Source organism: Hypanus sabinus, chromosome 7 (assembly GCF_030144855.1).
Source record: "Hypanus sabinus isolate sHypSab1 chromosome 7, sHypSab1.hap1, whole genome shotgun sequence".
NCBI lineage: Eukaryota > Metazoa > Chordata > Chondrichthyes > Myliobatiformes > Dasyatidae > Hypanus > Hypanus sabinus.
In genome coordinates, this window is record NC_082712.1 from 167,358,223 (window position 1) to 167,383,846 (window position 25,624).

The 25,624-nt window shown below is 40.5% G+C and overlaps 1 protein-coding gene across 1 annotated transcript in view; it reads left to right on the forward strand.

The window, feature by feature from the left end:
* The window catches only part of ano1a (anoctamin 1, calcium activated chloride channel a), a 282,789-nt gene that overhangs the window by 110,346 nt on the left and 146,819 nt on the right, over nt 1–25,624 (forward strand). Inside the window, exons 7-10 of the mRNA XM_059976065.1 lie at nt 1,330–1,384; nt 14,012–14,063; nt 14,437–14,492; nt 16,459–16,500. Of these exons, the coding sequence (XP_059832048.1) occupies nt 1,330–1,384; nt 14,012–14,063; nt 14,437–14,492; nt 16,459–16,500 (205 nt within the window). The remainder of the gene's footprint in view (nt 1–1,329; nt 1,385–14,011; nt 14,064–14,436; nt 14,493–16,458; nt 16,501–25,624) is intronic.

Genomic DNA, 25,624 nt, shown 5'->3' on the forward strand with positions numbered 1-25,624 from the left:
CAACACAGTCCAAGGTTGTGCTGAGAGCAATCTGCAATGTTAGTGCTTCCAGTGCCAACACTGTGTGCCCACAGCTCACTAACCTAACCCACAAGTCTTTGGACTGTGGGTGGAAACTGGAGCACCCAGAGGAACCCCACATAGTCACAGAGAGAATGTACTCTTGCATTCAGCAGTGAGAATTGAAACCAGATCTTATGGCTGGCGTTATAAAGTGTTTCACTAACTTCTGCACTACCATGCCACCAATGAAATAAAAGGGAAATATAATGCATTTTATAAATTCCCCAGGCAGGGGGAAAAAATGGAGACTTTGATATTCCATTCACTTTGGATGTTGGTCAGATTAGAAGCTGTCATGTTCCAACACATCTTTCCAAGATAGTTACCAATGGAATCTGACCAACTTCCATCAAAGTGCTGTTGCTGTTCTTGACGCATTCTTCCTTGTTCCTGAGGTGGTGCAAAGCTAGCTGGAAGGTTTTATAAATCCAACGCTTCGTTTTCAAAATGCTCTTGAACCAGTGGGGATAGTTTCACTCGCTCCATCACTGACCTCTTTCCACAACCTTTGAAGGTCCCTTCATCTAACTTTCTCTCTTTATTGCTTATTTATTATTGATATTATTATTTCTTTATTCTTTCTTTTTGTATTTGCATGGTTTGGCTTTTGCACACTGGTCATCCACTTGATTAGTGCAGCCTTTCATTGATTGTGTTATGGTTATTGTATTTATTGAATATGCCCACAAAACTGAATTTCGTGTTTGTATATGGTGATGTGTACATACTTTGATAATTTATTTTGAACTTAATTTCTGTAATTTGAATGAATGTTCAATTTTCCAAGTACAGAAATTGTCTTCTAAACATCTGATCCACTAATGAAATTAGACTTACTATATCTGAATTAGACCTCATTAAGGTTCAATGTTCTTCATTTCTAAAGAACTCAAGATATTACTAAATCTTTTGTTCAGTGCATACAAGAGGATGGATTTCTAGACCCTGGTATTGAAATGAATGTTCAGTAACCATACATTCTCTTTTTCCGTATACTTTGTTTGGATCTAAACTTACTCCAGATTTTCTGATTGTTGTTCCCTGGAGCTCCTGAAGTGTTAAATTTTGCATTCTTCATTTTTTTTTTGTGCATAAGAGAGAAGTAATTCATAATTTTTTTGTATTCCAATTCATTAAAATGGTATTCTAAAATTTTGTACCAGGCTTGATAATTCCTTGACTGCTATCATAATGATTTTTAACATGTAATCTGGTTATTCAAATTTTTTTTTCTTTTATTTAATTAAACAACTTTTTCTTCCCCAGATTTGATCTTTCTGATAAGGATAACTTTTTCAGCAGTACAACAAGAAGCACAATAGTGAGTATTGAAATTATTGTATGGTCTAATTGAAGCCAATAATTTGTAAAATGCTTAAATTTTTGTAGTTTAATTGAAATCAATTTGCAAAATGCTCCATTTTTTAACTTTTTGTATAAAATTACATTGTTTATTACTGTGCAATATATTTGAAATAATTTAAGTGTTTCTCCATATTCTATATGGTGGCGCGTGTGTCAGTGTGTGTGTCTACACATACGGACACATTTTGATAATAAACTTACCTCAAACTTTTGAACGTCACGTAGATCCACACCACAACTTCAATATTTCTTTAAAAATCAAAACCTTCAGATATTCAGTCTTGAGCAAAGACAATAAAATGATGGGAAAGACTCAAAGTCGGGTAGTACTACAGAAAGAGAAACATTAACCAATTTTCTTTCTGCAGTTGCTGTATTGTTGAGTTTTTTCCAGCATTTCCTGCTTTTGTTTCTACATTCCTTCTACTTTCTGTGGCTAACTGAAGGAGTTGGATGTTTCACTAATGATCCACAGTCACAGGAGAAGTTAAAATGTAATTTGGTGCTAAGTCAAAGGGAGCGGTGGTGGTAGGGAACTCGATAGTGAGGGAAACATCAGGAACTGTAAACAATTCTTCCAGCATTTTTGAAGAATGTTGTCTTAGTCCCACCCTATTTCTTTAAAAGAGAACTAGAACAACATCTATCCGGACTAACTGGAACTTGAAAGGATAGATTGATCTGTGGAAAATGTCTTCCTGCAGCTTGTTTGTTACCACTCGGAGTTGGCAGGAAGTAAAAATAGACTCTGGGTGTTCCCCTTTGGGCCCAGTCTCTGTGGAAAATGTACCCAGGAGAGTAAGGCACATCAGTTAGCAGTGGCAATGTTTTTAGCAGTATTATTGATTTGGAGAGCAAACATCCCCATTTGGGCCTCCCATCTGAGACATCAGGCAGCGGTGAGCTGTTCAACAAACTGTAGGTAGATGTTGCCCACTCATCAAGATCTCATCCTGCAGAGCACATGAGATTTTATTTTTTGGGAATGAGATGAGAGATGTGAGAAAGATTCAATTGCACACAACACACAAAATGCACAAACACGAGATTCTACCAATGCTCAGTTATAACCATATATATAACCACATAACAATTACAGCACGGAAACAGGCCATCTCGGCCCTTCCAGTCCATGCCGACGCTTACACTCACCTAGTCCCACGGGCCCGCACGCAGCCCATAACCCTCCATTCATTTCCTGTCCATATACCTATCCAATTTTACTTTAAATGACAATACCAAACCTGCCTCTACCACTTCTACTGGAAGCTCATTCCACACAGCTACAACTCTCTGAGTAAAGAAATTCCCCCTCCTGTTACCCTTAAACTTTTGCCCCCTAACTAACCTAACTGATGAATTGCCAATCAATTGAAATTTGTACTGTTAACTTGACAAGGAAGTCATAGTTGAACTTGTGCAAGCAAATTGGATTGGTTAAAATTGACATTGCGGTCTACACAGGGATTGCGTGCCGAATGGATTCTTCCTGTGCTGTATTGTACTGATTTGTGAAGTACAAAGTAGTAATGTAATGTGCATCCTGTAGTATAGTTGAATCCACATGCTCTGGAAATTGCCGGAGAAAATGCAGCAATTTTGGTTTGTGTTCGTCCCCTTGCTCTATCTTGGATAGGGTATATCGACCATTGTAATTTTCTATTGTTGGTAATGACGATAACATGCCTCAGACTTCAATGTTCAAAGTAAATTTATTATCAAAATATGTATATGTAACCATATATTACCCTGAGATTCATTTTCTTTCAGGCATGCACAGTAGTACAAAGAAATACAATAGAATCAACGGAAAAGCTATACACAAGCAAAGTGGGGGAATGAGAGACACTGGTATGAGGAAAAATAACTTTGAACCAAAATATTTATTAGAAGTGGAGAGCAAAAGTTTGAAATGTAAAGTGAATCCGGAACAAAAGAACTAGGGTTTGCAACGGTGAAGAGATTTTTGAGGGAATTCCAGAAAATCTAACCTGGTTGTCAAAGATGCTGTGGCTAGTGATGGAATGAACTCAGGAAATGTGCAAGATCCTACTGATGAAGTAGCAAAGGTTTTTTTTTTAGAGATGCCATAGAGTTGAAGGAAGATGGAGGTTGGTGAGGGAGGTAAAGGTAATTAATTCTAGGCACATTGGTTATAGAACTGCTAGACGGCAAAAGTGGGCTTCAGCTTTTGGGTTGTAGGAAAGACCATTTTTGTTGGGCAGGTATATGATCCCCATGACTTGCTATGGCCTAGGTACAACAGTGGAACTAGCAGTGATCTTATTAATTTTAAATGAATGTGTCTCTTATTTAGGCTGTGATGTCAGTGTCCTAAATAACCAAGCTTCATCAATATTGTGTGTTCTCCAGTGTTGCTGTTTGAATGAGTGGCATTTAAATTGTGTGATTTTGTTTCAGGTGAATTGAATATTTTGGATTGTTACTATTACTCTTTGCTGTACTTCCCATATACTAGAAATTCAAGTAATTACATGGAAAAATTCATAATTCCATTATATAATGAATTATTGCATGATTTATTTCCAAGAATGGACTACAGGAAGAGGAATCTCAGGGTTGTATACTATATATATACTTCGATGATAAACGTAATTTGAATCGGTGTTTAAATGGACAAGTTGATAGGGTGGTTTAGAAGGTGTATGGATGTTGGCCTTCATTAGTCAGGGGACTGAGCTCAAAAGCCATGAGGTAATGTTGCAGCTCCATAAAACTGGCTGGACCAGACTTGGAATATTGTGTTCATTTCTGGTCACATCATTATAGGAAAGATATGGAAGCTTTAGAGAAGGTGCAGAGGAGCTTTACTAGGATGCTACACAGATTCATGAGCATGTATTGTGGGATGGGTTGAGTGAGCTAGAGCTACTCATTTTGGAATGAAGGAGAATGAGAGGTGACTTGATAGAGGTGTACCAGATGATAGGAATGGTTAGCCAGAGACTTTTCCAAGGGTGGAAATGGCTAATCTACTGTAAAGGGGTGTAATTTTAAGGTAATAGGCGGAAAATATAGGGTTATGTCAGAGAGGAAGGAAAATCTGCAGATGCTGGAAATCCAGGCAACACAGACAAGATGCTGGAGGAACTCAGCAGGCCAGGCAGCATCTATGGAAAAGAGTACAGTCGACGTTTCAGGCAGAAATCCTTCAGTAGGACTGGAGGAAAAAAAGTAGATGTCAGGCACATAAATGATATTTTAAAAAAAAAATGGAGGCCTGTGGAGGAAAGAAGATTTAGATTAATCTTAGAGTAGTTTAAAAGTTTGGAACAACATTGTGGGCTGAAAGGCTTGTCCTGTGCTGTTCTATGTTGTAAACAAACTCAATAATGACTGTACTACAAGATGTGCCAGAGTTAACTCCATGAATGCAATGTTATCTCTGGAAATAACTTCATTCAAAATTGATTACGGGCAATGATTTAGCACCCAGTCAGAATTCAAAGTGCATGATTGTGGAAGGAAAAAAACTGAGGAGGTGAGATGATTGGAGTTATTGTAGAAACAATTTAATATATTGGTGTGTTTTTGTGCCTTATTATCCCCGTAAAAATGCACGAAGCAGAGATTGTGCAGGATACTATGCTGATGGGATGTGGAGAAGATGTTTTCCTATAGTGGACGAGTCTAGGACCAAAGGGCACAGTCTCAGAATAGAGGGACGTCCATTTAGAACAGAGATGGGAAGGAACTACTTTAGCCAGATGGTAATGAGTCTCTGGAATTTGTTGCCACAGGCGGCAGTGGAGACCAAGTCATTGGTATATTTAAAACAGAGGTCGAAGGTGTCAAAGGTTTCAGGAAGGAGACGGGAAAATGGTGTTGAGAGCTATGATGGAATGTTGGAGCAGACTTGATGGGCCAAATGACTTAATTCTGCTTCTATGCCTTATGATCACACGGTCTTGTGATATTAACACTAATAGGACTTCAGTGCTGTGAAAAGAAAGCAATTTCTATTTCCCGGAGTGGTAAAGAAGCTCGTTAATGTTGTATTTAATTTGCACCCCTACAGAGATGATTGGTAAATACTTAGTTCAGCTGCTCTTATCGCACATAATTCCCATGATAAGTATGCTTTAATGTTTTATCATCATTTGGCAAATCAAAGAGATTTTTATGAGTATAATGACCTAAGGAAATCAAGAAATAAGTATGTTAATTACTAGGAAATCTAATGGTTTATTTGCTTGACTTTGGAAGCAAGCACCTACTGAGAGCTTTCACTTCACTGGTGGTCAGACAGCCCAGTCTAAACTGCAGGGATTGCAATGCAAAAATGTCGCCTGATACTCCGATGCCACACTTGGGGCAGTAACATTGCAACCAAATGCGATTTTCAGCTGAGGTCCCACCTGCATCCTTGAGTGGCCATGCGAGTCCATGGATGAGTTCAGATGAAGAAGAATGGGGGAGGGCCTCATTGGTCCTACAGAATATTAAAAGGCCTAGATAGAACAGACATGGACATAATTTTCCCAATAGTGGGAGAGTCTAGGAGCGGAGGGCACAGCCTCAAAATACAAGTGTTCAGTTAGAACAGGGATGAGGAGAAATTTCTTTAGCCAGAGGGAGGCAAATCTGTGGAATTCATTGCCTCAGACAGCTCTGGAGGCCAAATCACTGGGTATGCTTAAAGCACAAATTGATAGGTTCTTGATTATTTAGGCTGTCAAAGGTTACAGGGAGAAAGCTGGAGAAAGGGCTAGAGAGGGAAAACTAAACCAGCAGTGATCAAGTGACAGAGCAGACTCGATGGGCCAAATGGCCTAATGCTGCTCCTATGTCATACTGTCCTATGGTCTTATTTTGAAGAAGAGGTGTCACTCATGTCTTGGGAATGCATCTGCTACTCCACAAGACCATGCTCTTAAGGTTACTGCAAGCAAATTCACTACAGCACTTCCAACATCACACAACTTTGAGTGACTGCACCTCAGAAATATTTTCTTTTAAAACCAAGAATCTTGTTGCAACATTCCTAAAGGGATGTGACTGGCATTGTGGAATTATGAGTTTTTCCTGTTGGAACTCAGTTGCTTTTCTGTTTTCCACCAACCTTACTCCACATAAGTACTCCCTCTAGTTTGGTGTAAAGACTCAAACAATATATTTTGCTAGAAGGGTTATCTTCTTGGTTCTTGAGCTTATACTCAGAAGCAAACTATAAAAGAAGTTCCTTTCACAACAAAACCCATCGTGCTTCATTGTCTCTTGCAAGATCATTAATTAAAGTGGAGTAATTGTTTCTCATTAAGCATGTGGGAAATGCCAGGAGACACCATTTTCCATCCACATAGAATATCTCCTTTGAAGGAGTTGCTTGGTTTTTGTTTCATCAGCTGCTAAATTAAGACAAGTCACTTGGACCAGTGTCATTATTATCCAGGGTTGTTTGCCTCATTCACTTTCTGGTAAATACACAACAGTGGGTTACAAGGCACCTTGAGATTATAACAATGAGGCTGGGTCAGACTGAGTTTTGATTAAGCCCAACTAATGAGTCTCTGAAGGTGGACATGTTTAAAACTTAAATGTCTGCAAACCAAGGTGATGCTTGAGATATCTTAAAATGGTCACTGACATGATAAATGCAGAAATCTCCTCATAAGGAGAGGCAGTACTTGGCAATTTTGACCTCCCTCTTTACCCTGTCGCATCCTGCTTCCAGGGAGGTGTGACAAATACAGTGCTCGCATATATAGCTAGGTTGCCTAAGATTTTTAAACAGTATTGTTTTGGTCAACGTGGAGTGAAGGATGAGTTTGTAAGGATGGTGGCAATGGTGACGGTGGAGTGCCACAGGAGGGGTGTGGATCAGGTGGCAGAGGAGGAGTGCTGGGGCTGGAGGGAAGGATGGTGCAGACACACACAGCCAGGAAGGTCGTTTGATCCCAAACAATTGGTTTATTGATTATTACAGAATGATTCTCTGGTGCTTCCCACTCTCTCACCTCTCCCTTTCCCTCTTCTCAACCATGATACCCCTCTCCTTGCCCCTGTGCTTCCCACTCTCAGTCCCCAATAGAGACCCATATCAGAATCGGGTTTATCATCACTCACATATGTCATGAAATTTGTTTTTTTTTTCTTTTGCAGCCACAGTGCACAATACTTTAAAATTATACAGGACTGTGCAAAAATCTGAGGCAGCCTAGCCCAAGTACTGTACATCTTGAGAACTTTTCACTGGCTATAGGGGATATTGAGCAGGTTTCAGGAAAAGACAGATGAGTCATCTGGCAGGCCATAATCTGCCCTTAATGTTCAAGCATTGAAAATCTGAAAAAATGGAGATACTTAATTGGTATAACTTCTGCTCTGCCTTCTGTTGAAAGACTTGGGGCATGGTGTACAAGATTTTCTGTGGAGAGAGAGAGGCCTGGAGAAAAAGAGAGATGACTTTAGATGGAGTTGATCAAAATATCTTGTGTTGGCTTCAAATTAGATTCCTGACTTGGAAGTACTTCATAGACACAAGAGTTTCTGCAGATGTTGGAAATCCAGAGCATCACACCCAAAATGCTGGAAGTATTCCGGTTGGGGAGCATTTATGGAGAGGGTTAAATAGTCAACATTTCAGGCTGAGACCCTTCAAGACTGGCAGGTTCATTTCTTTCTGCCTGATTTCCACTCTGAACACCACTGTTCATTACTTAAAAAACACAAAATGCTGGCAGAACTCAGCAGGCCAGACAGCATCTATGGGAGGAGGTAGTGGGTCTGCTGAGTTCTACCAGCATTTTGTGCTTTTTATTTATTTCCAGTATCTGCAGATTCACTCATCTTGCCTACTGTTCATTACTTGCCTTTTAGACCTGACAAATTCTAACATCTGAGTCCTATCACCCATCAGATCTTGCTCCACCATTTCTCTGCCACCAACCCCCCCCCCCCCCCCGCTTCTTATACTTGCTATCTTGCCTCCTTCCAGTCCCGAGAAGGAGTCTCGACCAGAGATGTTGACTGTCCACTTCCCTGCATTGATTCTACCTGACTAGCTGAGTTCCTCATTTGTGCTGTTCTTTTATCAGTATCGTGTATTCAGAATAAATAAGATGTCTGGATCCAACAAACAAATGAAAAGCCTTGGATGTCACTTGGCTTGTGACAAAGAGAATGGTCAGTGGGTGTTAGTGTGGGTTCTTGATCACTTCCGTATGCATTTATTTTTAGCTTTCTGTTGAGAACGCATTGAGAAAATTGTCCTGAGCCATTTTCCAGCTCAGTTTGGCAGCAGGGATCATCTAGTCTCCAAGGAGCAAAGTGCATTCTGTTAATGAAAATAGTTCTTTTTACTCTTATTGTGATTTACAGATTACAATCAGAAAAATTGTTATTCAGATTTAACAATTTGTCTTTGTTCAAGCAATGCTGCAATTACTTGGCATCCATCTGCCCTGATTAGATGTTATACTTTCATTGTTTAAGGCAGGGGTTCCCAGCCGGTGGTCCACAGACCCCTCTGGTAGTGGTAGGGGTCCATGGCATAAAAAAGATAGGGAACCCCTGGTTTAAGGTATCCTCTCTCTGGACATGTCTGTCCTCTCTGGGTATCAGTAATTCATTCTGCAGGCAATTTTTCAGAACTGATTAATTCCCTGGTTTGCTAAGCTTTGACTGAATGGACAGTTTTTCATCACTTGCCTTGCCATCCTTTGGCCAAAGCTGTGTCTCGTTTATTACACATAAGCTTAGGCTGTTTACATTCTCTGCCATTTTTGCCTATCCTGATGCTATTGCTTTCTCGCAGCATTTTAAGGTCTTCTGTAAACCTGTACATTCAAAAACTTCAAGGGTGAATAATAAGAACTCATTTACAAATCATAAGACAACTCAAAATTAACAATTTGATCTGCTTTCTTGTTGGAACAATTTTACATGTGCTCTCTTGCCTTCTTCCCTGCAGGTATGCTTAAGAATATTCTGGCATCTTCCCCCTTCCTTTCCAGTCCTGATGAAGGGTCGCAATCTAAAACATCAACTGTTTATTTCTCTCCATAGATGCTGCCTGATCTGCTGAGTTCCTCCAGCATCTTATCTATGTTGCTCTGGATTTCCAGCATCTGCAGAACCTCTGTTTCTGCTCAGAGTGGAAATAAGTTGCATCTCAAATAACATTTAGATGTCACTTTCTTCACATACACACCTGATGTCATGTGTTTCTTCCTCATTCACATGGAGGTTATTAAAACTTTCAAGTCTCACTTTGGGCTAGGGCCCGCCATTTTTCTGTGTTTCCTGGTACCTGACCTGGCTCGAAGTATTCCCTAGTGCATATTATTCTGAACCTTCACCGAAGGTTTCAAATATAAATACTTTGCGTACAAACTCCTTTTATATTTAACAAAAATCTCTTAAGTTGCTAAAGTTCAATTAATGTAGTGATTTCCAAGCAATGTGGAATATTGGGTGAGACTAGAACTAGAGGTCATAGGTTAAGGGTGAAAGGAACATGGGGGGAAAACTTCTTCATTCAAAGGGTGATGAGAATGTGGAACGAGCTGCCAGCAGAAGTGGTGGCTGTGGATTTGATTTCAAAACTTTAAGAGAAGTTTGGATAAGTACATGGATGGGGGGGCTATGGTCTAGGCGCAGGTTGAAGGTGCTGTGCAGAATAATAGTTTGGCCCAAAGGGCCTGTTCCTGTGCTATAATGTTCTATGACTAGATTTTGACTCCCAGATATCAACAATATTCAGTGAAGCTTGTGCCATAATCATTGTTAACTGATCTGTAATTTGGTTTAATGCATCTTCTATCCTGATAAGTTTGAAACTCACTGCTTTTTAATAGCCAATTTATTAATAGCCAATTTATTAATAGCCAGATTAATAGCTGCTTTATTAATCGCTCCCTCTTCTATGTCAGGGGTTTCCAACCTTGGTCCCTGGACCCCTTGTTTAATTATATTGGTCCATGACATAAAAAAAGTTGGGGAAACCCTGTTCTATATAGAGAAATGATGTACTAATCCATTGGAAGGTTATAATCTTGAGAGTTGTAACTGAGAACACAAAACCCATCACATTTCTCCTCTCTGCTATTTTCTTGTCCTATTACAAGGCAACAAATACCTGTGTCTCCAGGCTCTACTCACTTCGCAGAAATAAGGGAAGCTTGCATTCTAGAAGTTGCGAAAGCACTGCAGCTGATCAGGTTGTTGCTTAATGGGATTGATTTCTGCTTCTCTCTGTGGGGAGTTTGTGTGTTCTCCCTGTGGCCGTGTGGATTTCTTCCAAGTGGTCCAGTTTCCTCCCATATTCCAAGGGTGTGTGGGATTAGGGGGGGGGGGGGCGGTGTTGGCAAGCATTGGGCTTGCTGTTTTGGTGCTGGAGCATGGCAGCACTTGCAGGCTGCCCAGCACAGTTATCACTGATTTGATTTGTCACATATGATGCATTTAACTGCACGTTTGGATATACATGTGACAAATAAAACTGAGCTTTTTATAAACAACAACACGTTGGTGATCCCAAGTGTTCATTAGGGGTTAGATGTTGGCCAGAGTAATGTGATGCCTTTCCTGCTCTTCAAAGCAATGCCTTAATTTGCAACAAGGTCTGTATATCAAAATTCATTTGAAAGTCTGTGCCATTTTCCTTCATCACTGCAATCACAATGTTGTTGTTTTTGGTATGCTCTACTCTCTGGAGTGAGGCTTGATTTGACCCTATGGGATGGGACTTGAGCCTGCGTCCTTCTGAATCATTTGCCAGCTGATCCATGGCTGATGTGGGAAGTGAAGACGACCTTTTATTCCACCCACGCAACCCCCACTTACACTCAGCAGTTTTCCCATCAGCTTTTGTCAACAGACTTGGATTAGAAAGTTTCTCAATGTAGTGAATGGAGCATCTTTTCAAGAAGAAATTTTGCCTTGGAAGAAATGGTGACTGTTTTAACTTGATAGAAATTTCTGATTATAATCCAAGTTTGTTTCTGTCCCACACAGCTACTAATTTCTAAATAAATCTCCCTCCAGCCCCAATGTCTCCATTCTGAGGATACATAGGTCACTTTGTTGATGACATACCAGGTCCAGTAGTATCACTGTCTTGCTGTTATCATTGGCTCAGTCCTTGACACATCTTCAGAGGGTGGTGGGGGGTGGGTGGGAGGGAGATAGAACTTAAAACTGATCTTCAAATGTTTACTTTTGTAATCTTTAACCTCACTGAAACTACTGGTATTATCCCATTGGCTAAATAGCAATTTGCTGAGTAGATTTGTTTTGTGCATTTTTAATGTATCCAAATACTTAGCTTGTTTATGTTAATATTGCTAAACTGAGTAAATTATACAATAATTTTGCTTGTGTTTTAAAAATTACAAATATTGGAACTGGTGAGGAAAACTTAATACAAAACTATTTACTTTAAAAATTCACCTTGTAAATGTGCAGAGTCAAGTTCAAAATTAAATTGCCTCTATATTTTAATTTTTGAAGATTTTTGACTTTTAGATTTTAATGTCATGTGGATGTCACAGGCAATGCCAGCATTTATCTTCCAAACCTCGCTGCTGTGGTAGTTCAGGGACACTTAAGAGTCACCACTACTGGTGAGCTCAAAGTTCCATATATGCCATCCAGGGTAAGGATGATATTGCCTCCCCCAATGGGAAGACTGGTCGTTTCATTAATACATTTGCAAAAAGAATCTTCTTAAAATTACAACTTGAATATCTTGAATTTGGATTCCCCAGCTGCAATAGTGGGATTTGAGCTTCTCAAGAAATCAATAGTTCAAATTCAACTTTAATTATCATTCAACCATACATGAATACCCATGAATACAGCCAAACTTAACAGTTATTCCAGGCAAGGTACAAGAAAACAGTACCAACAGTTATATAAGCACAAGCCACATAGTAGGTGTGTACAAGGTATCAGTAAATACAGTCACAAAAAGAAAATACAGCCCAAGACCCCAAGTCATGAATGTTGCAGCAGTCTGCAATACGGCTTGTCTTCTGCTGAGTCGACACTGGGGACAGCACCAACCCCAGCTTGGCGCCGCACCATACTGCCCCCAGCACTCCAGTGGAGTGCGCCGATTGCAATGCTTCTCTCCTGGCCGGCTATAAACAGGCGAGACCATGGGTTGAGGCCTAATCCTTGCTATGACTGAGCCATTCAGCTGTCCCGCCACCCGCGAATAAATCAGTGAATCAGACTTGCAGCGTTGCATGCTAACAACGTCAAACAGGATCTTATAATCACAAGTAAAAGAGAACTAAGACAATCACTCACTGTTAGACTGCACACTGCCTTCATGCCCTGAATTCTCCCATGCTCTCTGACGCAGGCAGCATCACGGTCTACACCAAGTCCAGCTCCTTCAGTTTTCCCACCAATGAGCAAAACACTGCTGGGGTAGACCTGCAATACTTTTAAGGGTTTAATATCCCGCAGGGTCTTGTGATCATAAAAAAATACATTTTAAAAAAATACAATAGCACCTTTGGTTGGCCCTTTCAAAGCTGCTGAGATCGAACACAATTTCATCTTACCAGAAAAGCACAACTCATCTCATTACTATGGTACTGCTGCTTTATTTAATACAAACTATTGATAAAATTGCATTAATTCATCAGGGTGTTGATTTCAGTATCAAGGTTATTGTTTGTTGCCAGTCTTTAAATGTCTTCACCTTGGTTAGTCACTGTTTCTATTTCAGAGGTTAGTTAAAAGTCCTCCACGTTGCTGTGTATCTGGACTGGGTAGGAATTCAAGGAATTATGGATCTGTATGCCCATATCCCTTTGGGGCAGAGCAGAGGGATTTGAAAATACAGACAGATCCATTGTTCCTTGCAAGTAGATAGGGTCATAAAGAGAGCTTTTGTCACATTGGTCTTCATAAAATAGGGCATTGAATATTGGATGTTAGGTTGAAGTTGTATGAGGCATTGAGGCCAAATCTGGAATATTGAGGCCAGCTCTGGTCACCTACCTATGGAATGTTATCAATAAGATTGAAAGAGTGCAGAGAACATTTGCAAGGATGTTGCCAGGTCTTGAGGACCTGAATTAAAGGGAAAGGTTGAATAGGTTAGGACTTACTAACCCTAACCTATATGTCTTTGGAATGCAAAAGGAAAATGGAGCAGCAGGATGAAATCCACAAGATCACAGGAAGAACGTACAAACTCCTTACAGAGAGTGATGTACATTGAACCCTGATCCTACAGCTGGCATAGTGAAGCATTACGCTAACAACTATGCTAGTATGAGTCCTCCAAGTACCTCGATGACTGGATTTGGGTTGGGATCATTTAGAGTAATTTAAATCATTTAGAATTATTTCCCCACATTATCAAACAATTAGACATGGGAAATTTGCTTCTAAATATGCATACTTTTTTTTTTAACACTTTGAATTTGCTCTGAGTTTACAGAGTATACTGTTGCAGTTGAAAAGCACCTGCTTGGTCATTGGAGTTGTACCTTGATTTCTTGATAGAACAAATAATCTGACACCCTTTACCACCAGGAGAAAATTAAATAATAATGTAGTTTCATCATGAAATAATCAACTTTCTCTATTTCTCTCCCAGGTTTATGAAATTTTAAAAAGAACAACCTGCACCAAAGCCAAATACAGCATGGGTAAAACAGATTTGCTTCCTAATCTTCATCATAAGATGCATGCCCATAAAGATTGATATTAAACTTTGTTGTGAAGTTGAGTGCAAGTAGATGGTACCATCCCACCCCAGTATGGCGTTATTAGTCTCTATCCACATTCTTAGTCTACAGTTTAAAAAAGTTTAATAGCTTGTCTAATATTTGCGATTTTTTAAAAAACATTTATGATCAAAAAAGAAATGTTGTATTTAAGCACTTGTTTTGGCAGTTGATGCATTTGCTATTAGATTTTCCTTGCATTCTCCAATGACAAAACTCAAGAGTTGTAATCTGTATACATACTTTGATAACAAAATAGACTTTGAACTGAAACCAGCATTTTTTTTTGATGTAGGGATCACCAGTCTTCTAGCCAGTGGAGTTTATGTTGCAGCCTATCCTTTACATGATGTAAGTAATATTAATCTATAATACATGCCAAGGACAAGAAAAAGTGTTACAACATTGCAATATAAGCATGTTGAGTGAGGGAGACTTGTTAATGCACCCCAGTCTTTTTGATAACATTGCATTTCATTTATTGTGTTTGCAATATGTGGCAATGCAATTTACAAGTAGAAATTCTAGATCTTCTTTCTAAATATGTTTCACGTTTTTAGTAAAGCTCATTTTTGCATTTAAGAACATGGAACATTACCACACAATACAGTCCCTTCAGTCCACAATATTGTGCCGACCTTTTAACGTACTCCAAGATTAATCTAACCCTTCCCTCCCACAGAGCCCTTCATTATTCCAACATCCATGTGCCTATCTAGGAGTTTCTAAAATATCCCTAATGTATTTGCCTCTACTGCCACCCTGGCAAGGCATTCCATGCACCCACTGCTCTCTCTCTGATTTAAAAAAAAACTTACCTCTGACATCCTCCAATTACCTCAAGGTTATACCTCCTGGTATTAGCCATTTAGGTTCCAGAGGTAGAACTGCGGAGGTCGATTGAGCAGATGAATTTTGGAGACAATAGAGTGACCGTTCAGTGTTAACATCCTTGCTTTTGGAATTAACAACCTATCTACCCTTTTGGTAGTCGGCTTTTGTTGCAGCAGATGACCATGACATCTTCGGTGCCTTGTCATGCCCTTCGCTCTCCACAAAGCATTGCAGATCTGCCTTCCTGTCCATTGGATCTCACTGTAGATCCCATCCACCCAATCCACCGGAGCTGACTTCACATGCTAGGATAGATATGTCCCAATCTCAGCAGGGTACCACCACCTGATTTAGCCTGCCTGTTAAAACTGTGTACTTGGGTGTGGCTGCTGTCACCGCAAACAGCTTCTTGAGGCCACAGGTGAGAGCTGAGAGTCCAGTGGCGACCAAAGGTGAATGAGCTGCTCCAGAATAAACATGACGAGCCCCTTCACCAGAGGTACTACCCCTCCCTGGAAACCCCACACACCCCAAACACATTTCACTGGCAGCTTTTATGCAAAAGGCAAATTCTCTTGTTCTCCATATGATGAAAATCCCTGGTGTCGTCTGGATTATTTGCCTCTTGTTTCTCTACTGTTTAAAAAGAAAACAATGTGTTGGATTTGATCTAATAGAATTGCTGGAGTCAAAATATTCAACTGGTCAGGCAGCATCTGTTGGGAGCCTGATCTGTTGAGTAGTTCCAGCAGCCATTTTGTTTTGGGTTGATGGGGGCTGCCATGTTGTGCATCCAATTTTTCCCAGATTCTTTTATTTCTCTAATTGCTCTCCATCAATTAATTGGATGATCTCCATCACAGCCATTTCCTTTTATTCTCCCTGGTCTTCCTTCTCGGCAACTTAACTGGCTAATACCTGGGGGCATACCTTTAAGGTGATTGCAGGAGAGTAGAGGGGGGAATGTCAGAGGCAAGTATTTTACACAGAGAGTGGAATGTGGTAGAGTCAAATACATTAGGGACATTTAAGAAACTCTTAGCAACAAGGGTGACAGAAAAATGAAGGTCTATGTAGAAGGGAAAGGTTTGATTGGTCTTAGAGAAGGTTGAAAAGTCAGCCCATCATTGTGGGCTGATGGGCGTGTACTGTGCTGTGGTGTTCCATGGTAGACGTTCTTAAATGCACTGGGCTTTACATTGCTCCATCTTTGCTGACAGGTTGCCTCATAGAACACTGCCTATCCTGAGTACTTCTGACCGTTGTTTTTATTTTTTATAAAGTTTTGCTTGTTTTGTTGTGTAGTTGTAGTATGTTCCTCCTTCAGTTTTTCACTGGGCAAATTTGGAAAATGCAAAAATTTGCTGAAATCATTTGTTATAATGTAATGTATTAAATAATTTAATATAATATTGTAAGGAAGGGAAGCGGGCAAAGAATACAATTTCTTCCAGCTCACATGATCTACTTGAACTTTCTACAGGGCCATTACAGAGGGGAGTCCATAGAAGAAAATGACAGGAAGGTAAGTGAAATTGAACTGTTGAAATGGAAATTTGAAATGTTTAGGAAATCGATTCCTGTAATTGACAACAGGATCCAGAATATTTGATACTTCCTCCAAGTGTCCCACCTACCTTAATCTTTTACCTGTGTTCATTAAGGTTTTTTTACACTTGGCAATGGACTTGAGGTTCAGATTCGTGTCTGTGAGACACAAGAAACTCAAAGTGCACATGGTTTATTCAAGAGGTACTTGCAGAGGAAATCTCTCTGCAAATTACAATGAACATTGTAGCCCAGGGTATCACATGATTCAATCCTTACAAAAGCCTTTAAGTAGCCAGTTCTTATTTATGACCTCTGTTGAATATACTAGTCTGAAACGGGTGTATTCCTCCAGTTTCTTCCTTTTATACTCTCCACTGAGCTCTTCATCCATTCAATAATTTTTCCCTAACAATGATGTTGAATAGCTCCAACTTCCCCAAGTCCTTGCAGTAGCTGACAATTCTTGCTGCTAGAACTCTGCTTCCCATCCTCAATCAAACATGCTATCCTCAGCATTCAGAACAAAACCCTAACCTTGCACCCCTTTTCCCCATCCCCTCCTTTGAAAATAGCTGCTCCACTTTCAATTGGTAACTTGGCTTATTATAGTCGCATTGCTCTGTGAAAAAATGCTTTGTATTCTATCCATACAGGTTATTTCATTATAACAGTGCATTGAGGTAGTTGGATCTTCAATCTTGTATCTGGTACAAGGGGGAACAACAACATGATGTAGAATAAAGTGTTACATTTACAGACAAAGCACAGTGCAAATAGTCAACAAGATGCAAGAGCGTGACAAGGTAGATTGTGAGGTAGAATGTCCATTCTATTGTAGTAGGAATCTGTTCAATAGTCTTATAACAGCGAGATGGAAGCTGTCCTTGAACCTGGTGGAATATGCATTCAAGCTTTTGTTTGTTCTGCCTGATGGGAGTGGGGAGAAAAGAGAATACCTGGCATGGGAGGGGCCTTTGATTGTTTTGAATGCTTTACTGAGTAGGCAAGAAGTATAGAGTTCTTGAGGAGGTTCTGTGATCTGCTGCATTATGTCCACAGCTCTATGGTTTCTTGTACACACTGCGCCTGGCCCCACAAATGTCACTTCTCCCAAATCCACAGTTTCTCCTTCTGAAATGTGAAGTTTGAGTCTAATTGCCTGCCCCATACTAAAATATCTCTAGCCTTTCAGAAGATGTATATTCATGTAATGAGGACAAACCACTCCTCATTGTTCCATAAGACGTAGGAACAGAATTAAGCCATTTGGCCTATCGAGTCTGCTGCACTATTTTCCCTCTAAACCCCATTTTTCTGACTTCTTCCAATAATCTTTGACACCCTTGCTAATTAAGAACCTATTAACCTCTGCTTTAGATATACCCAATCACTTGGTCTCTACATTAGTCTGTGTCAGTGAATTTCACAGATCGTTCCCATGATGTTGTTGTCGTCTTAATTTAGCTGCTTGGGTAAGACCAACTCCATTCCCATCCATTTACCTGCAGCTCAAGTATTGTGTGCAATTGCTTCTTTTCAGATTTCCACACACCCACTTCACTGCCGCTTCTGAACAGTATCTGAAACAAAGCCAGTTTCTATCTGTACACAGTGCTATGTGGTCCCTTTCTCAATTCTTTCACTACCCACCTGAGACTAAATTCTGCGGTTTCTCCTTTAGGAAGACCAAAACCAATCATTTTGGCTCTAACCACACTATATTTCCTATCTATGGACTTTGATACCCTAATTCCTTCCTCAAATCCATCTATTCCACTCCTTTTTAAGCCTGTACTTTAAAATCTACCTCAGACAGAATTGGTCATTTGCCCTAATATTTGAGAATTCATGTGCACAGATGACTGTGGAGTTCAAGCCATTGGGAATATTTAAAGTGGAGGTTGATTGGTTCTGTATCAGTAAGATTATCAAAGGTCACAGGAAGAAGACAGAATAATGAGGTTGACAGGGATGAATGATAGAGAAGACTCCATGGGCCGAATGGCCTAATTTGCTCCTGTGTCTTGTGGTTACCTCAGTAAAAGTTCCAAATTGTTGTCAACAAGAATTTTATCTAAATATTTAGTTATACAGCGTGGACTAGGCCCTTCTGACCCTTTGAGCCACACAGCCCCAGACAAACCAGATTAACCCTAATCTAATCACAGGACAATTTAGTGAAAAATTAACCTAAGTCGTAAGTTTTTGGACTGTGGGAGGAAATCAGAGGACCTGGAGAAAACTCGTGCATTCCTCAGGGAGGACATATAGAGCCTCCTTATAGAACTGCGCCAAAGTTGAACTCTGAATGGCAGGATACTCTGAGCTGCAATAGGGTTGTGCTAACCACTGCACTGCCGTGACGCCCATTTGGAAGGTACTTCCCGCAATTTAAAATATAAAAATGTTTAACTGGTAACTTTAAGCACGGCTACTGTTTTGTGGTAATTTTGGGTAATGTACATTTTATATAGAAACTCCTGGATGTTGGCAGCTAACAGTGAGTCTACTTAAAGTGCTGTTACTTACAATAGCTGTAGGCTGACAAGGAAAGCTTTCTTTATGCTAGTGTACTTGTTACAAGACCGAAACAGAAAAGACAACATACTAAGTTGTTAAAATGTTGGAATCCTGTATTGCTTAATAAATCTAGAACGTTATATTATTCTGGGGTCAGTTGGAACTCTGCTGCTGTGATAGACTTGCTCTTTTTAAAAATCTGCTATTTGACACTGCCAAGATTTATTTTGGAATATATTGCTGTAGAACTTAATACAGCAGCCTCGTCCAGAATTTCAACTTGAGTTGGTTTTACTGAATGTGCTACATAGTCACATGTGCTGTACTCTGCTTCCAATGTTCCAGTGCAACCAAATTTTAGGAGCAGGATACAATCTGCTGTTGTGATATTATAGTGCATCTAGTATTACCAAAAGAGACCTAATACCAAGCAATTGTGTATGAAGAGTGAATCTTTCCATCTTGAACTTTAATGTAACAGCAGTGGTGTGTCAAGCTCAAAAGATGGGATTATCCTTGCAGTTAATGGTCTCCAAGAATATCTGCAGCCTTTCTGGTAAAGGGATGTTGGGAATGATGTCCCAGTATTTAGATTCCAGTGAAGGAGTATATCTTCAAGTCAAGGTGGTATGTGAGTTGGAAATGATCAAGTATGCAGCGTGGTCCAATGTGCCTGCTACCCTTATCCTTGGGGGTGGAGATTTCTGCAAATCTAATTACACAACATCCACTGATTCTCCTTTGACTATACTGCTTGTTACTTCTTTAGAGAATTACTACAGATCTGTCAGGCAAGATTTTCCCTAAGGAAGCCATGCTAACTACAGCCCATTTTATCATGTGCTATCAAGTACCCCAACATCCTTACCCTTAACAGTCGACTCTTAACACTGGGGTCAGACTAATTGGCCTATAATTTCCTTTCCTCTGCCTCTCTCCCTTTTTGAAATTGCCAGAATCAATTGATTTTTGAAAAGTAATTACTAATGCCTTCACAGTCTCCATCACTTTCAGAACCCTGCAGTGTAGACCATCTGGACCAGGTGATTTGTCTACCTTCAGACATTTCAGTTTCCCATTAATCTTATCCCTAGAAATGACAACTTCACACATTTCTGCCCTTGACACACTCAAACTTCCAGCATAGTACTGGTGTCTTTCACAGTGAAGACTGATACAAAATACTTATTCACTTCATCCGGAGTTTCCTTGCTCCCCCATTACTACCTCTCCAGCATCATTTTACAGGGCCTGATACATACACTCACCTCTGTTTTACACTTTAGATATCTGAGTATGTAAACAAATCTACAGACAGAAATATTACTGGCAAATAAATTTTGACAAATTTGGATGAATTTAAGACCATCACATTACTTGGAAGATGAGAATTGAAATGAAGCCCAAGTGACTTTGAGAGTATAAATATACCAATTATATGTATCAGAATGTTATGCCCATAATAATGATATGGAGAGGTTGAAGTGGAATAAGATCACTATCATGGACTAGTTGGTTTAACTTTTAAATCTACTACTCAGCCTTTTCTCTCTAGTTCTGCCAAAGGGTTTCGGGCTGAAACATCATCTGTACTTTTTTCCGTAGATGCTGCCTGACCTGCTGAGTTCCTCCACCATTTTGTGTGTGTGTGTTGCTCAGATTTCCAGCACCTGCAGATTTTCTCTTGTTTGGGTTTAATGGTCCATTTTCGCACTGTATGTTCTTTAAGTCTTTTCCCCTTGGATGCTTTTCAGTTCTTATCTAGACCTTCTTAGCCATCATTTGCTGCTGGATTAAAAACTTGTTACTCAAATGTCTTAAAATATGCCTTGTTTAGTAAAATATAATGAAACAATTGGTCTGTTAACTCATCTTTCCTGTTAATCCAACACTCTTATATATGTGGACTCTGAGATTTGTCTCAAAGGAAGATGGAGTTGAGTGAAAACTTAATAGGCTTTCTCACTTGTCTGTTGAACTTACCACAATGGTGGCATTCATGTGAAAGAAGGAATAGTTTCCCTGCTTCAGGATAAAGGAAACTACTGAGGGAAAAGGTCAGTGCTTGCAATAAACTCCAGCATTCCACTTGTCTTCACAAGGACTACATATCTGTTTTAATCCCTTGAGGTAAATGTTCTGCAGAAATACTCCCGATCTCCAAAGCTAAGTGGGTAAAGTTATTTAATCCATCTCTATATACCCCTTTAATTATGATTAGCCTCCCAGGCACAGAACCACGATACCCATTATTTCTTATTTTGAGATGCAACATGGCAACAAACCCTTCCGGCCCAATGGCACCTGTGTAATTAGGCACTGCCCAGTAATGCCCATGTGACCAATTAACCTTCAACCTGCATGTCTTTGTAAGGAGGGAGGAAACCAGAGTACTCGGTGGAAACCTGCATGGCCACAGGGAGAATGTACGAACTCCTTACAGATAGTAGCAGGAATCTTTAGTGAAATCTCTGACCACCGAGGTACTACCACTTGTATTGCTGAGCAAAGACTTGGGATGATTCAGTTTTTCTTTTAGCGAGGTTGTTGGCATATTCATCCCCCACATCCCATATTTCTAAAAGCTGAAGGGGGAAAATGGGGTAGGTCTTCTAGTCTCTGGCTCCGCTGTCTCCAGCTCTGTATTTACTTTTGTGTATGCGTCATCTGTCACAAATAGCATTTTAAATACTTGGATTTGTTTGCACCACTTTAATAAAAAGTTAAAAGTTTGTTAATGTTTCGCTAAGTGGGTTGAGTTGAAGGTGCAAATGCTTCATTCCTGAGATGATCAAAAGAGTCCTTGCTTAAGTGCCCAGTACCTTCAGTCTCTACTGCAAGTGGCCCAGTAAACAGATGCCATCTGCTGGAATCCTTTCTGGTAGTAGAAAGAATTGGCACTTTTTAATCACCTGTCACAACCTTGACAGAATGCTTTATAACCGAAAAATAGATTTGTTCTTCCCATTAGCTACTTGTGATGAGGGAGATTGTGGTTTACGCAGTTCACATAAAATAAGGCATCCTTTCTCTGACAGATTAGATTTGGGCTGAGTGAAACTTTCAACAATAGGCTTTACACATTAGTGTCAAACGGAAATTAAAAAGCATTACCTAAAACAATTTCTCATGGGACAGTCCGAGACTTTTTCCCATGGCTGAAACAATTAATAAAGAGGGCATCATCTTAAAGTGATTGGAGAAAAATATAGGAGGGATGTCGGATGTAAGATAGTGTGTAAATAAAACAACATACTGTGCAAATACAAAAAGAAAAATAGGTAAGTAAGCAATAAGTATTGATAACATAAGATGAAGAGTCATTGGATTATGTGTCAGTGACGCAGTGTGAATTTATGCCCGCTGATTCAAGAGCCTGATGGTTGAGGGATGATAACTGTTCCTGAATCAGGTGGTGTGAGTCCTTGGGCTCCTGTACTACCACCTTGATGACAGCAGTGAGAAGAGAGCATCGCCTAGATAGTGTTGGATGATGATGGATGCTGCTTTCTTGCAACAGTGCTCCATGCAGATGTGCTCAATGGTGGGGAGGGCTTTCTTTACCCATGATGAGCTGAGCCATATCCACTACTTTTTGAAGGCTGTTTCATACAAAGGCATTGGTGTTTCCATACCAAGCTGTGATGAAACCAGTCAATACACTCTTCACTACATATCTATAGACGTGTTTTGAGGTTTCAGATGATGAGCAAACCTTTGCAAACTTCTAAGAAAGTAGAAGTGCTGCCATTATTTCTTCATAATGGCTCTTGCCTACTTCACTCAGGAACAGACGCTCTGAAATGATAACACTGAGGAATTTAAAGTTGCTGACTCTCTCCACCTCTGATTTTCCCCGATGAGGACTGGCTCTTGGACCTTAATTTTCCTCCTCCTATAGTCAATAATCATCTTCTTGGACCTGATGCTATTGAGTGAGAGGTTGTTGTTGTGGCCAGACAACATCTATGGGGGGAAAATGTACAGTCATTGTTTTGGGCCAAGACCCTACAGTAGGACTTAAATATGGTATTGAAGTTTTTCTTCGTCATCAGTCAGTTGCTGAAAGCAGAGGTGCTGGAATTGGTACAGATTGTGCTGCCACCTGCTACAGGAAGGCTTCAGAGGCAGTAACCAGTCTAACACAGTGTGGCTGGTTGTCATGGACATTTTTCTTGTGATCGCAAGACCCTGTTGGACATTGGTGATGTAGAATACTGCAAGTCTGGTTCATTGACTAGACCGATAGTAGGGAAGCTGCATGGCCTCTGTTGTAGAGCAGAACAGGCCCTCGAGCCGCAGGGTCGCCAGTTGCAGCCACCCAGTGAAGCGGCACTGAAGGCGGTGTGGTGTGGCATCCATGCTGGGGTGAGGGCTGACTCCACCCATTGATGCTGCCTTTCGGCGTTCACTCAGTCAAAGAGAAACTAGAATGTGATCAGACTGCTGCAGGCTTGTTCTTGCCAACAACATCCCATGCACCATCAATCTACAGGACAGGACACTTGGACCATGTTATTTTTGCATGACTGCTGTCACACTTGTATGTGCTATGTGTGCTGTGTATGATTGCTGGTAGAGTTTGGACCTTGGCCCCCAAGTAATGCTGTTTTGTTAGACTGTGTTTATGGGTGTTCATGCAAGCACGAGGAAATCTGCAGATGCTGGAAACTCAAGTAACACATGCAAAATGCTGATGGAACGCAGCAGGCCAGGCAGCGTCTACAGAAAGAAGTACAGTCGACGTTTCGGGTCGAGACCCTTCATCAGGACTAACGAGAAAAAGAGGTACTAAGAGATTTGAGAGGGGGAGGGGGAGATCCAGAATGATAGGATAAGACAGGAGGGGGAGGGATGAAGTTAAGAGCTGGGAAGTTGATTGGCAAAAAGGGATACAAGGCTGGAGAAGGGGAGTATCATAGGACGGAAGGCCTTGCAAGAAAGAAAGGGGGAAGGAGAGCACCAGAGGAAGATGGAGAACAAGTCAAGGAGTTATTGTGAGAGGGAAAGAGAACTTTGTTTTTAATTAAAAATTAGGGATGGGGTAAGAAGAGGAAGGGGGGCATTAACAGAAGTTAGAGAAATTGATGTTCGTGGCATCAAGTTGGAGGCTATCCAGATGGAATACAAGGTGTTGTTCCTCCAACCCGAGTGTGGCTTCATCTTGACAGTAGAGGAGGCCATGGATGGACATATGGGAATGGGATGTGGAATTAAAACGTGTGGCCACTGGGAGATCCTGCTTCCTCTGGCAGACAGAGTGTAGGTGGGTATTCATGTATGCTTAAATGATAATTGAACTTGAATGGAACACCCTGCCAGGGATTGTGGTAGAGGCAGATACATTGGGGGCTATGAATGATAGAAAAATGACATGCCATATTGTAGGGAATGGTAGATTGATTTTGTTGTTGTTGCTCAGTCATTCAGTCCAGTCAGACTCTTCGTGACCTTCATGTTTTCATGGCAAGATACGGAAGTAGATTGCCAGGCCTTTCTTCTACACAGATACTGCTGCTACTCGGGTTGGGACCCAGCTGGGTTTGAACTCAAGATCATCTGCTTTGAAGTCCAATGCTGATGCACCACCAGCCGGCCCAGATTGATTTTAGAGTAGGTTAAAAGGTCGGCACAACTTTGTGGGCCAAAGGGCTTATACAGTGCAGTTCTGTTATATGTTATGTCTTTGAGATGTCAGTGCTCTGACAATTCAAATTGGAGTTGAGCTTTTGGTCTTTGTGTCTGATGTGATGCCCTCAAAGGAGTAATAATGCCTGCAGAAATCTTAGCTTGCTGGCAATGTGTACAGATTTAAAGTTCAACGTAAATTTATTGTCAAAGTACATAAATGCAACCCTGAGATTCATTTTCCTGTGGGCAAACTCAGCAAATCTATAGAATAGTAACTAAAACAGATACAATGAAAGATCGGCTAGAGTGTACAGCCACTGCATAGGACTGTGCAAATGCAAGTATAAATAAATAGCAATAACTACAGAGGAAAATTAGATAATGAGGTAGTCCTAAAAGTGAGATCATTGGTTGTGGGAACGTTGCAGTAATGGGGCAAGTGAGTGTAGTTATCCCCTTTTATTCAAGAGCCTGAAGTTTGAGGGGTGGAAACTGTACATGAATTTGGAGGATCTTGTGCCTTCCACCTGGTGGCAGCAGTGGGAAGAGTCTGATCTGGGTAGTGGGGATCTCTGATGATGGATGCTGCATTCCAGTGACACTGTTTCATGTAGATATGCTCAATGGTTAGAGGGCTTTACCCATGTTGTACTGGGCCGAATCCACTACCTTTTGTAGGATTTTTCATTCAAGGGCACTAGAGTGGTGCAGCAGTGAAACAGGCCCCTCATCTCATCACATCCATTAACCAAACTTCTGTTTTAATATTTGGCCTAACCGCAAGGCAATTTACCGTGACTCTTTAACCTACTAACTGGTACATCTTGGGACTGGGAAGAAACCAGAGCACCCGGAGGAAACCCATGCGCACAAAGGGAAGCACATGCTAATTTTCTTACACAGGATGCCAGAATTGAACTTTGATGCCCTGAGCTGTAATTACGTCA